This window comes from Orussus abietinus, unplaced genomic scaffold, assembly GCF_000612105.2.
Source record: "Orussus abietinus isolate OABI.00-Male unplaced genomic scaffold, Oabi_2.0 scaffold65, whole genome shotgun sequence".
NCBI lineage: Eukaryota > Metazoa > Arthropoda > Insecta > Hymenoptera > Orussidae > Orussus > Orussus abietinus.
This window is the reverse complement of record NW_019394317.1, coordinates 352,666-365,419: the sequence shown is the minus strand read 5'-3', so window position 1 is coordinate 365,419 and position 12,754 is coordinate 352,666. Positions and strand designations below refer to the sequence as shown.

General features: G+C 45.6%; 3 protein-coding genes across 4 annotated transcripts; 2 read left to right on the top strand and 1 right to left on the bottom strand.

Moving 5' to 3' along the window:
- The first annotated feature begins 4,400 nt into the window (after window positions 1-4,400).
- LOC105703034 (endocuticle structural glycoprotein SgAbd-3) lies at window positions 4,401-7,142 on the top strand. 2 transcript variants are annotated; one of them, XM_012431090.1, is made up of 4 exons: window positions 4,401-4,470; window positions 6,058-6,197; window positions 6,292-6,569; window positions 6,751-7,142. In XM_012431090.1, the coding sequence occupies exons 1-4, from the start codon at window positions 4,456-4,458 to the stop codon at window positions 6,753-6,755; spliced, it is 438 nt and encodes a 145-aa protein (XP_012286513.1). In that variant the 5' UTR covers window positions 4,401-4,455; the 3' UTR covers window positions 6,756-7,142. The 2 variants fall into 2 exon arrangements, with proteins under 2 accessions (XP_012286513.1, XP_012286514.1); XM_012431091.1 differs by lacking the exon at window positions 6,751-7,142 and having other exon boundaries at window positions 6,292-6,574.
- Window positions 7,143-9,237: 2,095 nt separating this feature from the next.
- On the top strand, window positions 9,238-9,642 carry LOC105703028 (endocuticle structural glycoprotein SgAbd-1). Its single transcript, XM_012431081.1, has one exon. The coding sequence runs from the start codon at window positions 9,238-9,240 to the stop codon at window positions 9,640-9,642; it is 405 nt and encodes a 134-aa protein (XP_012286504.1).
- Window positions 9,643-10,550: 908 nt separating this feature from the next.
- LOC105703030 (endocuticle structural glycoprotein SgAbd-4) lies at window positions 10,551-11,947 on the bottom strand. Its single transcript, XM_012431084.2, has 2 exons — window positions 11,867-11,947; window positions 10,551-11,224 (listed from the first exon to the last, which is right to left on the bottom strand). Exons 1-2 carry the CDS (start codon window positions 11,879-11,881, stop codon window positions 10,838-10,840), a joined length of 402 nt encoding a protein of 133 aa, XP_012286507.1. The 5' UTR covers window positions 11,882-11,947; the 3' UTR covers window positions 10,551-10,837.
- Between the last annotated feature and the right edge of the window lie 807 nt (window positions 11,948-12,754).

Here is a 12,754-nt window from a genome sequence, read left to right as displayed (position 1 = left end):
GTTGTAATATCGCGGGGAAATTATGTTAATGAGAATAAATTTAAACAGTACAGATAATGCCGATATCGAATTTCAGGAGTGGAGTGGAATGCCCTTTCCTCGACGGAAGACATTTTCTCACGGTGTCATCGCCGAGGTGGTCGACTTTCCGCAGCCGAGCTCGAGTCTCATTGTATGCTACTCGATCATTACGAGTAATGAAATCTCCTAATCATTTGGCGAAGACGAGCAGGGAGCGACAAGAGAGAATCGTGAACCGGAGATGGATGCTTTCCAGCGGATAGTTTGCCACGACCCGCAAATGCAGGGGAACGAAGCCGAGGAATAAATACTTGCGGATGCCTGAAATGCAATTGTTGCACGGGACGTGCAAGAGAACGAGCGAGAAACTCCACAAAAATTATGGAAATTTCTTGGGGCCACTGGAAAATTCCAGAAATTAATTTAATTAAATTAAGCGCTCGTTCGTAGGCTGCAAGGTGAGAGGGAGTCGCTGCTGGGGGTCTTCGAGAGATAGACAGGGGTAAGGGGGAGAAATTTAGATAGGTCCTCTCAAATTGGTCCTGGGTGTCATTGGCAGGTGCTCGTAATCACTTCCAGGGAATCTGGCCCTGAGATCGATCATTCCGTGCGTTTACCTCGGTCTCGAATCACGACGCCTCGTCGCTACCTTCCATTACCTTAATGGTCACTCTCCGGACTGCCGGCCATTATTGCCATTGTTATTATCGACAGTGTTAGCTACCGCTACCAGAAATTGGCGGATGAGTCCTTAGTCATCGTATTATCGAGCCTTTGGGACGGAATCGCGCGCAAAACGCGCAACTTGCATCTCGGTCCAGCCTCCCGACATACTAACACGAATACTTGGCCTACGCCTCCGTGTGTCATGCATCTGCCTTTGGCGCCCACCTGATGTAACGATCGTGAATTCCTCCAGGAGCTAATTGATCCGGTCGAAGGGAATTAATCGCGAAATTGAAACCTGCAGGCCACCTGGAAGAGATGCCGGAAGACCCGCGCCTTCCACCGAACTTCGGATCTCCGGTCTACAAGGCGATGGGGTTCTGATTTGCACCTTACAAAATTCATTTGAAATGCTATGTCTTTTTCTGAAATAAAAAATGTTCGACAATCCCTCCGGCACCTGTTTCCACGCAAAGTGCACTTACCTGCAGGCTTGTGCAACTCGTTCGGCTACCGGGTCTCTTCGGCGAGTTTGCAGAGAGTACTCGAGGGGAAAAAGTTGCCGCAATTCAAGATCCGACTCTTGCTCGGTCTAGCGCGAAGCGAGTAATAAATAGCTCGTAGCGTACAAAGCGATGTTAATGAAGAGACGGTTCACCAAGAATAACTTGTAACGTGAAAGTGAACTGTCTCAAGGTCTGGGCTAGACCACTTCCAGACGAGGTTCCTGAGCAGACCTTTCTGACGTAAACGTGAACTACATTATCGGGTGAACGGACTCGTGAATGCATTACACTCGGTCGCCGTCTCGACTCGCTAAAAAATTATGGAAATACCGAACGAACACGTTTTTATTAACTCTTGCGCAACTTAACGCATTTTAGAGGGTCGAAAAATTATTTGCCAGTGTCCAATCGGAGCCGAACTAATTTTGCAATTTTCTCTCTCCTTTTTTAATAACGACGTAAGTCAAGGCCGATTTTTTTCCAACCTCGGAATTTGAAAAATGCCAGAGTTTTTCTACCTACGCAACGGAGATCCGTGTGAGTGTCGTTTCCTTCAAATACGAACGACCATTATTTGCCGTGTGTACAAGGTCGTAAAAATGCATCGCAAAACGCATATGCGGATGCGCGATGCAACTCGGATGTTCGATCATAATAGCGCGAGTGATCGCCGCGCAATTATATCTGGTCGATCAAGGAATAAGCGTTCAATGCGGAGATAAATATGACGGTGTTAAAGGACGACTATACGATGCGGAAGTTTCGATGCAGAATTAAAACAAAATATTTAAATAATTTATATTTATTGCGCGTCCCATTTTCCACCTCGAAAAGCGTATATCAATATCTAGTTTTACGTTCCTGTATCTGGAATTTATACAGCCACGTGATAAGAGCACGTCCGATTACCAGGATATGTATTGCACGAGTCCAGTAACCCGTCAAAGAACTCTGTAAAACCAGTTCGTCAAACTGCATAAATTTTGGTCTTCCCTCGCTGTAGAAATAATCCCGATTTCACAAACTACTCGATGGTATATTTCAAAGGTCGTCGAATTGACAGCTGCAGCGATCGTCGCGATTAATCATTGAATCTCTTGGCAATATTTCATGTATTTTCACAAATTCCTGTAAAAACGCACGACGTCGTTTTCGCAGATAAAATGAATATTCATGAAACAATCAGCGCCGGGGCATTTTGGGTGCTCGGATATGTGCATCTCGAGGGCCTTGCAAAAGTGCAGGCGAGTGTCCATGGTAATTGCTCTCGTCGCTCTTCCAATATTGGAACATCGACTGGGTGAAGGACGTGTTGGAAAAGGAGGAAGAGTCGATCCTCTGCGAGAGATCTTCGCGACAAGATTAATATTTCCTCCGAGAGGCTCGTCTTCCCTCTTGGCGACGATTTATGAAAATCCAGTCCTCCGATCTCTCCTTTCCATTTAATAAGCACCTGCATCGCGCAAATCACTATTCTAATTAATTCCTCGTCTAATCAAACATTTACGATTGTTAATATAAATTTTTCCCCCGCTTCGAGTCCTCAGGATTCGGGGATAATTGTATGTAAAAATGTAGTTAACCAACTTTCTTCCGCCCACGTGGCCGGATTAACATTTGTACCTCCTGACACTTTCAATGAAACGGTGATAATGATTACGTGCCGGGTAAAGTCCTTTTCCTTTTCTATTAATTCCTACGCGCGACGAGAGGCAGATTCTTGCATTGCGGAGCCGCTTGACAACTTTCGGAACATTCATTAGCGGTAAACCTATCTTTGATTGGTCGGAATGGAATTTTTTTTTTACGACCTGCCAGTGAAAGGAAATCTCCAAAGGGCTGGATGATTTCATATGGAAGTGCATATTTTTACGCCTGGGGACAAATTCTGATCGAGATGACTCCGAGCTCACTTTCGTCATCCATCGGCTCAAAGAGCCTCTCAAATTCACGTGTAAATTATTTATTATCATTTATTATATATTTCTTCGTCAAGGTTCGACGTTTACGTCTCGATATCGTGATCCTAACTGCAGGGGCGCTGCATCTTATCCGGTTGACAGCGATGCACCTGCAGCACCTGCGAAAAGTATATCCGAAGAGAGGCTATTCGCAGAGGCTGCGGTTATTAAATATGATTATGCAACTCGAAACGCAACGCCAAAGGACGAACATTATGGCACGACAGTGTACTGGTGTGCGGTGCATAGTTTCTGCAAGTATGCAATGCATGGTCGATCTCATCCTCCGAGATGACGGAACTTGATCGCGAAGACATGCACTTATCGGACGGTGCAGTCATTGAAAATCGTTACAAAATCCCTGAACGCGGGTGAAATCGAAACGCACACGTAAGGTGCAAAAAGTAACGAATGGCCGGCTTTTTCTTTTTTATATCAAAAAATGTGTAGAACAACTGTCTCGAATAATTGATGACGGAATGACGAGTCCAAGAAATGCACTTAACGTGCATTGTCTATACTAGTACGCACTATGCGACAATAAATGCGTGCCTAACGTTGCGTTGACACATGAATGACGTGATGCAAGCCTCCGCGAATAACTGGGAAGCTTAATGAAATTCCGAAATTTATTTATAGATTTAATAAAGAAATTGAAGGAGGAAGTTATGCGAGGAGTATAAATCGACCGTAAAAGAGGTTCTCCATAAACGATTTGTTGGTCATTTTGTAATTATTTTATACTTTTACCCAACGCGTTAATAAAACTGTAAAAAATTCGGCCACCGAAATCGTTGCATAAAGGATGCAGCTGCACTACGTGCCATTAATTGCGTTAATGTTAATAAAATTGCATACCCATGGATGGCCTAGACATTGTTTCCTCGGAGCATTTTACCATCATTCTCCCTTTATCCCGGTATTTCGCTGATACCGTCACCCACCATTAAAATGTCTACCGGGGAATATATTGACATTGTCAAAAGCGTAGAGGCTCGATAAGTGCAGAGGGAAGGGGCGAGCTTTTTGCGCGTTTTTTCGGCAGATTTGCATTTTTCGGGCCCCATAATTTCGACCGTCGAGTTTTTATGGGGAGGAGCTTTCGACTTCTAGGTGGTGCTGCTTCTTTTCCGAAGATGCACTGGTCAGAAGAAGTGCATTGTGAAGAGGGCAGGGATGACCCCTTTCACTGTACCACGTTGGTACGGCCGTGTATATAAAGAGCCTCGCCTCTAACGAAGAATCACAAGTACCAACCCATCTGCATCTTCACTTCTCCACGACAGCATAAGTGTCAGATTATGTACACTATTAAGGTAAGTCGGTTTCGATATTTCAACATTTTCTGCGGATTCGATCCACATTTTGAGTCGTTTTTGAAATTTTCTTCGACGTCAGTCAAACCCGTTCAGAGTGCATTAAATAGTGCGCTGGGTGGATCATGGATTTTGCATTCGGAATTTGAAACCTCAGTTATTAAACATAAATGTCAAAGAGTAACTGTTGAAAATAATGAAATGAGGAACTAAGCGAACCCTTACCCTGTAATTATTTTTGAGGGAATTGTCAATTCTTCATTTTAATTCTTCACTAGAAATCCGAAATTTCGACAAGCTTCGTTCCCTTTGCCGAGATCTTGAAAAATCCAAATTTTCATGATATGGAGGTATCAAGGGTGACCGATTTTCTTCATTTTTCCGCGCATTTGGAAAATTCCTTCAAAGCGCAATTCTTTCCTCCCGTTTTTTATGACGAAGAGTTCTTAACGCGTCGGAGGATCTCGTGTCAAGATTTCTTTCCGTTTAGTCGAGTTTGCAGTGGATAATCACGAATACCGAGTGCACTTCGTGCCTCCGGTGCAAGTCCGATGAATCTCCTTCTAAGGTATGAGGTAATGCAGTTTGCATTTCACTTTGTACCACTTTTCCGTCCTGCAGCATCGCCAACTTGCCGCACCTATGTTTAAATGTCACTTTTCGAATCGGATATCTCTCGATGCGTTGACAAGATCAAGTGTTAGTGTCAATGGAAAAAAAAACATTCAGTAATTCATCCCCAAGGTGCATTCTCGATTATTCTGGACGATCCTCCGATCCACGCTTGAAATTATTTTCTGATATAATTCCCTAGATCACAATTATTTTTAAACAGTCTGCTCCTCCTTTCGTATACAAGAATGTCAATGCAACGCGTTACCTTCGGAATTACTTCCTACACGAACTGTTGACCTCGCGGTTGATTAAAGACGCATCATTAACGATCATCCTCGTAACTCATTGCGCTCTCTGGAATTGCTCACCCCTGTAACCCGACACAGTAATCCCTGTATCGATATTAATGAAATTTCCGCAATTCCGCAATTATCCAAGCGTTTATGAAGCCATCCGAATTGCGCAATGTCCTCCCTTGTCCGAGGTTTCACCAGAAAGTGGACGCGCAATTAGCGGCGCAATTAGTCGAGCTTTGGGAAGCCTTCCGAGAAGACATTTTGCCCTCCCCCCGTTTTGCAAAATGGACCGAAACTAATGACACGCGTTACATAAAGGCAGGATATCTCCGTGCACCGCGAGTTTGCACATCCTGCGCCAAGGACACGCCGAGAAAATTGACATTTCATTGCGGACGCTTTACGCTCATCTTGCGTTATATTTCATAATGTCATTTCAACTGACGTAATACAGCTAAACGGTTTACGAGCATTATCATCTCCTCCTGCCCTTTACGAAGACGTGGAATTTACTTTCACGATGCACCAGGATGCACTCTCATCGGAAGTCCCCAAGCTCGCCATCAAGGATAATTCTTTTCCTCCCTCGGTTGATCCTTTAAAAATATAGAATACGTGACTTTGTTAGAAGAATCGTTTAATTTCTCCAAATGGTTAATAAATATCTTTTTTCCAGGTGTTGCTGGCGGTAGCGCTATGCGCGACAGGAACTCTCTGCGCGCCCCAAAGGCCACCCGTTGGGGGTGGCTCGGAGAAAGATGCAGTGATCACTTCTCAGCAGCTCGAAGTCAACTTCGACGGTAGTTACGTTAACAAGTGAGTGACAAGGAGCCTTGCCCTACTCTTGGGAAACTACATAATTGGTTTTTCCGAATTTAAAAAAAAATGTCTAATCGAATTTTAACGTCAGCTTCGAGACGAGTAACGGAATCAGCCACCAAGAGTCGGGCCAGCCGAAGCAAATCGACGGTGAGACGCCGGTAGTTTCTCAAGGATCTACTAGCTACGTGGCACCCGACGGTCAGCAAGTCAGTCTGACTTTCGTTGCCGATGAAAATGGATTCCAAGCCCAGGGATCCCACATCCCCACGGCACCCCCAATTCCCCCAGAAATCGAAAGAGCACTCGCGTGGAACGCGGCTCACCCTGAAGAAGACGATGCCGGCCAGGGCAGGCCACCGCCACGAGGTTGATATCAAATCGCTATCTAGCCTCTAAATGTCTCAAACTCGAAAAGACCCAAAAAATATTAAATATCAATTTTTACCGAATTTGTCCGATTTTTTTTTTCAACTTTTTCGGGGAATTTTTGAAATCTCCAAAGAGACGTATTTTTGTGACTACTCTAATTTTTTTCCCTTGCTTTCAGGTTAATTACTTTAATCCTATCCTAATTGTGACCTGACGTAAAGAAGCCAGCTTGCCATGGACACAACCGACCCGAGCTTCCAACGCATCCATAAAAATAAATATAGTTTTCTATATTTTTTAATAGAGTACATGTGTAACAGACCGCGATACGCACAGGCAATATAACTATACCACGAGAAAATACTACTACTGTGTGAAAAATACGAGGAGAATTAAAATAGATGAAAGGGGGAAAAAGAAAGATTAAGACACCGTCAAACATGCAGACACGCCAGTGCACCTTGCGCTGCTTTGTGCGCTGCAAGGTCGCTACGTGCATGTTTGCACTGACAAAATGCGAATATAAGTTGTGACTTTTGTACGTGTAAATAAAGACTATTGTCGAAAGAACCCCCATGTCTCGTTTTATTCCAAACGAACGATAATTAATTTAAGATTTTATTGCTAGAATCTAGAATTCATCTTGCCGTCGAATTATTCGTTGCGAAGATATGAGAAATTTCGGAAAATGGAATCGTAGAATTGGAGAGCAAACGGGTCTTTGTTTAAAAATGTTTAAAAATCTTCGGAAGAAAAAATGCGATAAATGCATTTATTTTCGTGCATATATTCGTGTCTCGAGAACGACACTTTCAACTTCTCGGAGGAAATTCAGATCGATTAACATTTAATGCCTGCGGAGTAAAGGGTAAATGTAGAGTCTCGGAATGAGGTGGAGGAGGGCGATTTGAATAGATAAGGAGGTCTCTGAAAGGGAAGATGAGTCTGGAAGAGAGAGGGAACAAATTCCTCAGGCGATGAAAGGAAAGGGAAAGGATGAGTCTTGATCATGGCCGACCTTTGCCATGAAAATACCGCGACAATTACGGTTGCTTCCCACCGTTGTCTTCGGTATCCTGAATCATTATCAACCTTAACAATGCCCCGAGAGTACACGCGATGACTGACCATTGATGGACCAGAACTACTGATTATTTTCGCTCCCGACCACGCGCCATTTTGTAAACGAAGAAAAATGACCGCTGCACATAAAAATCAGCTGATTCAGCTCCTACTTTAATATCGCTACAATGGATATTTTAAATGAGAATATTAAAAAATCTAATAAATTTTTTCCGGAGACGTAAGGACCTTTTCATACGGATACATTATATTTTTTATCCCGAACCGCAAAAAATTTGGCGTCTTTGAACGAGTAACTGCATTAGCCATGCACATGCCGTGCGGAGTAACCATCCGTGATAACCTCTTGATTAATAACGTTAGGAATTAATTCGAATAATTGCCATCGGTAGGTTCAGGATCAGCAGATGTCGACTTGCCAGACGAGCAAAGATGACGGATAATTCCTTGACCTACCACTAGGTGTCCTTACGGTTATTTCATGCAGAACTTACAAGTACTCTTCCGGTGTTGGCAGAGGTAATTACAAAAATTTCAGCTACCACATTTTTACCGAACTTAAAACGGAGGAATTCTTGGAATTTATTTAATTTTTCGGATACTTCGCATTACAACAACGGACATTCAAGTTATCATAAAAATGCTAATCCGTGCTCTGACATTTTGTGGAATCACGGAAGAGCGGAGAAGGACAGCCGGTAAATGCAAATGCCAGGAGATAAAAAGCAGTTTACCGCGATTCCATCTCAATTGCCGAGGGCCGTTCCAAAAGTGGAAAAATGATTCAATTGTAATCGCCTCTGTGTACGAACGCCGACGAAATTCCGACCGAGATGAGTTGGGAGATTGCTCTCGGGCTGAGTCGCTCGATCGACAAGTCCAGCAAGCTCTGCAGCGATAAACTTCCTATGATGACTTGAAAAAAAAAAAAAAGGTGGATCCTGTTAAGTGATCCACCTAAACCTGGAAAGGGGCACAACTGGGGGGTAACAGGTAGCAAGTGCACGAGCCGCCGGCATTCTCCACCGAGAGCAGTACCGAACGCATTCGCGCGATCCAGCTCACGAGCCATCTCCCTTTGATTCCGACAAGAAACGTCGAGATTGCGCAAAAAGGGGCACCGAAAAAGTGCGTCAAAGATTTTGACCTCATAGCCCGCGGCGAGGAGGGTCCACGAGATTGACGCAATCTCTAAACTTAACAAATCGTCGGTATCGTTAACCTTTATCTCATCGATTTTTCATTTCTCTCCTGACCACGTGGTGCGGCTACCAGTTTCCAGCTATTGCGCAATTTCTCCTCCACAGACGCATCATTGATCAGTCAGAGACCCTGGGGTCTCTTGCATCTTTATTACAAGCCCACGAAAAAAAAAATTGAATTTTTAATTTCTCCAAGGCTTGGCACTCTTTTTCGTGGAGTGGACCAGGCGCAGAAAAAAAAAAAGAGCCGCAATGTCAACCCGTCGAATTCGCATAAATAGAGCCAGATCCGCGAGGAGTCGCCATCGAGTAGGCGATCTTCAGGGAGTGAGAAGTTCTGAAACTCGGAGAATTTGAGTATTCCGACGAATTTTGTAAAAATGAGACCAATCTGGGCCATCTTAGCAGTCTGTGTCGCGGTGGTTGCGGCCGAAGACGTCTCGCAAGACACCATCCTTTCACAGGAGCAGGACCAGGGTCCCGACGGATCCTTCAGGACCAAGTTCGAGACCTCCAATGGGATCTCCGTAGAAGAGTACGGAAGCGTCAAACAACTGACGGAGGAGGATCAAGCCCAAGTTGTTCAGGGAAGTGCCAGCTGGGTGGCTCCTGATGGAACACCGGTCCAGCTCAGCTGGGTTGCGGATGAAAACGGAGCCAACTTCCAAGGCAGTCATCTTCCGGTTGCTCCTCCTGCTCCAGAAATTCCAGTTGCCATTCAGAGGGCCCTGAAGTACATCGAGGAGCATCCATACAAGGAGCCCAATTCCGAGCAACGAGTGTGAGGATCTGAGGTGACGAAAACGAACTTCCGGGATGATCTCCTGGTCGCTTCCTCCGGTCCAAAAATCCAGATTATCTTCTCGAGTGGTGACCATTTACCTCTGTCTGAAAAATAAATGCCATAAATTCCCTGGATACTGACTTTTTTTATCACCTACCGACATTTTTAACGCTCTCGAAGAATTCCCAGAAACATCAATCCCATTCTCTATTTCCTCTCCAGAATTTCGCGGAGTCTATTTCTTATTTTTTCATTTTTGTAAAATGCATGTATTTACCCATTGCCACGCGTAACAATATAAAATCGAGGCCACCGCCATCGGCTCGGTAAAGTGTGATTGCATAAGTCCCAGACTGCGAAAGTTTCTCTGATAGCTGAGAGAGCTGATGATCATAGATGACTGGTGTCCCCGGTGTCATCGTCCCGCTTACTCGGTGTATTTATTCGGTGCATTCGTATTCCCCTCGTCTCCGAATAAAGGAGAGAAGAAAATCCGCATAATCCCATCCAAGTACACCTCCAAGTGGTTATTATATACGGATCCTAAATAAAGCTCGCAGATTTCGTTCCTAATTAGCGTGACCTTTCGCTCCGACAAACGAGTCGGCGATTTCGCGCAATGAGTGCACGGCACTTAACATGTCGCAAAATGCACAACGCCATCGTTAACCCGAGACGCACTTTCTCCTTTGCGGGCCATTTCAGCATCCGCGATCCCTCGCAATGTCCCCCGCAAACAGTCGCGCTCGATCCTCGATCTCATCCCAAAATTCCACCTCCAAAAAAAAAAGAAAGACCAAACTAAACTGAACCATGTATCGATAATATTTTTGAGCTTTATTAAATCCTGATCCCCGTCCGATCCAGGGGAAGGTTAGCCAGCCTCCCGAGCCTCCAAATCCACGTAGCCTTTGGGATGCAACCTTTATTGATAATACTCCTCGGCATCTCGGAACGGCGAGTTACATTGCCTCTCGTTCTCTCTCATCTCGCTCGCTTAGTAGATAATAAAATATATATATAATAAATATGTACAGCGTGTCTCTTCCGGAGTCAGGTGAGAGGGTCGTGGCGGGTCGGGGGGGCCGATCGAATTCCGGAAGTCGAGGAGACTTCCGGTCTCCGGAAGGACCCCCCGCGGGGTGTCCCCGAGCTCGTCTCGAAGTCGTGAGATCAGGTCGAAGGACTCGGCCGAATTAGACGGTGTTCTCGTCCTCCTTCGAGGGGTGAGCCGCTATCCATTCAAGGGCCTTCAGGATCACCTCCGGGGTCGGTGGAGGCGTCGGCAGATGAGCTCCTTCCGGTTGGAAGCCGTTCTCGTCGGCCACGTAGGTCAAAGAAAAGGCCTGGCCTTCGTTGTCGGTGTAGCTGAAGGAACCCTTCGCCGTCTTCGTCTCGTCGGCCGACCCCGCGTTCTGCGACTGGCCCTCTTCTTCGGCTTTTATGCCGTTTCCGGTCTCGTAGCTCCATTTGTACGACCCGTCAGGGTTCGGTCCATCCTGCGTTTGACTCACGATCGGAATCGGCTCCTCCGCGGGGGCGGGGGCGGCTGCGCTACACGCTACCAAAGCCACGAGGAACACCTGAAATTGTAACAATTAATTCCACGTTAATTAAAACGATACATCCTCCTCAAACGCCGGAACGCATTAACCACAAGTAAAAATAACCTGGAATTTTTGCATTCCGGAAACCTAGGGTTACCTTGAAATTTTGATGATTTCAAAAACACGGAATACGCCAAGTCACAAAATGGCCCTTAACCGCTTTTTGGATACTTTCATGGGAATTTCGATATCTACGCTGGCACTAATGATTAAAATTCAAGTAGTTAAAAATATCCTGGTTTCCCTTCGCGGTGACATATTTTTATATGTGACGTCGACGGTAAATCGATATGAATTTTTGACAACGAAAGGAAAATCACGTATCGACAAAAGTCGGCTCGCCGATCCACTTCACGAAACGAAATCCTGCCGAGGACCTGCGGCACGTCCTGCGGACAGAGGGGTCCTTGGTGCGCGCACTCGACGAAGAAAATGAAAAATAAATCCCCCAAAGTCGCGGGTGGCACTATCCGGGTCCAGAGGGACCCCTGGACCCCGGGATCCCCGAAGAGGTCGGCACCAGGAGCACTCGACGCGGCGGCGACTCGGCGGGCCTTCCGAGTCCCTTCGAGTCCTTGCAGACGGGCAAAGAGGTCCTTTGTCTCGTACTTAGCTTACCAATGTCGTGTACATGTTGGAGCTGTAATCGCTGATGGGCAAGTGTTTATCAGACCCCGCAGCAGCGGGCGCTTATATACCCCTGGAGGCATGACTAACACCAGCGTTAGAACGCTACCGATGGCCACCATGTTTAAGGATATACACACATGGGCACGCGCTCGAGAGCAGGGCCTACATACATTTTCATAATACGAAGTCTCTATGCGTACTGGTGAGGGAGTCATGCACGGACGAAAAGAACACATTGCACATCACCGCGGCTACCTTCCCGGGGATCACCATGTCACACTAAGCTAAATGTCATCGGGTCCCCGTTAAAGGATGCTTACTCAATTGTCATAATTTCTTTCGATCAAGATGAAACCGAGCCGAATCGTCCTTGCGCGCGGAATTAAGGGCCGAAGGCAGAAAATGCATTCAGGGCATCCAGTCGAGCAAAAGCAGGGCCTGGGTCTAATAAAGACTAGACAGGACCTTTAATTTGTTGCACCTTGGCAAAATTCCCGGACAAATCCCGGGCGGTCTGAATCGGATCACCGGATGCACCGGGTGCATTTTGTCAGGTCCTGGATTTCAGGAGAAGGGAATCGGACTTTCAATTTTTTACTTTTGGCAGAATCGCCCTTTGGTTTCAGGATGCATGGATGGATTTATTTTTTCTACAATAAGAATGTTTTAGGGATATTGGTGGATGCACTTCTGGGGGTCGGAATTTAATTTCGTTTCCGGGGGTTTCCGGGGAATTATTTGTAGACACGTGGCGGTGCTTTCCGGTGTGACGTATGGTTTGTAGAAAGTTTTGGATTACATGCATCCGGATGTTTGTTCCTCCTGATGGAAATATGCATTTCTCGGATTCTCGATGCGACTGTGGGCTGCATTCGC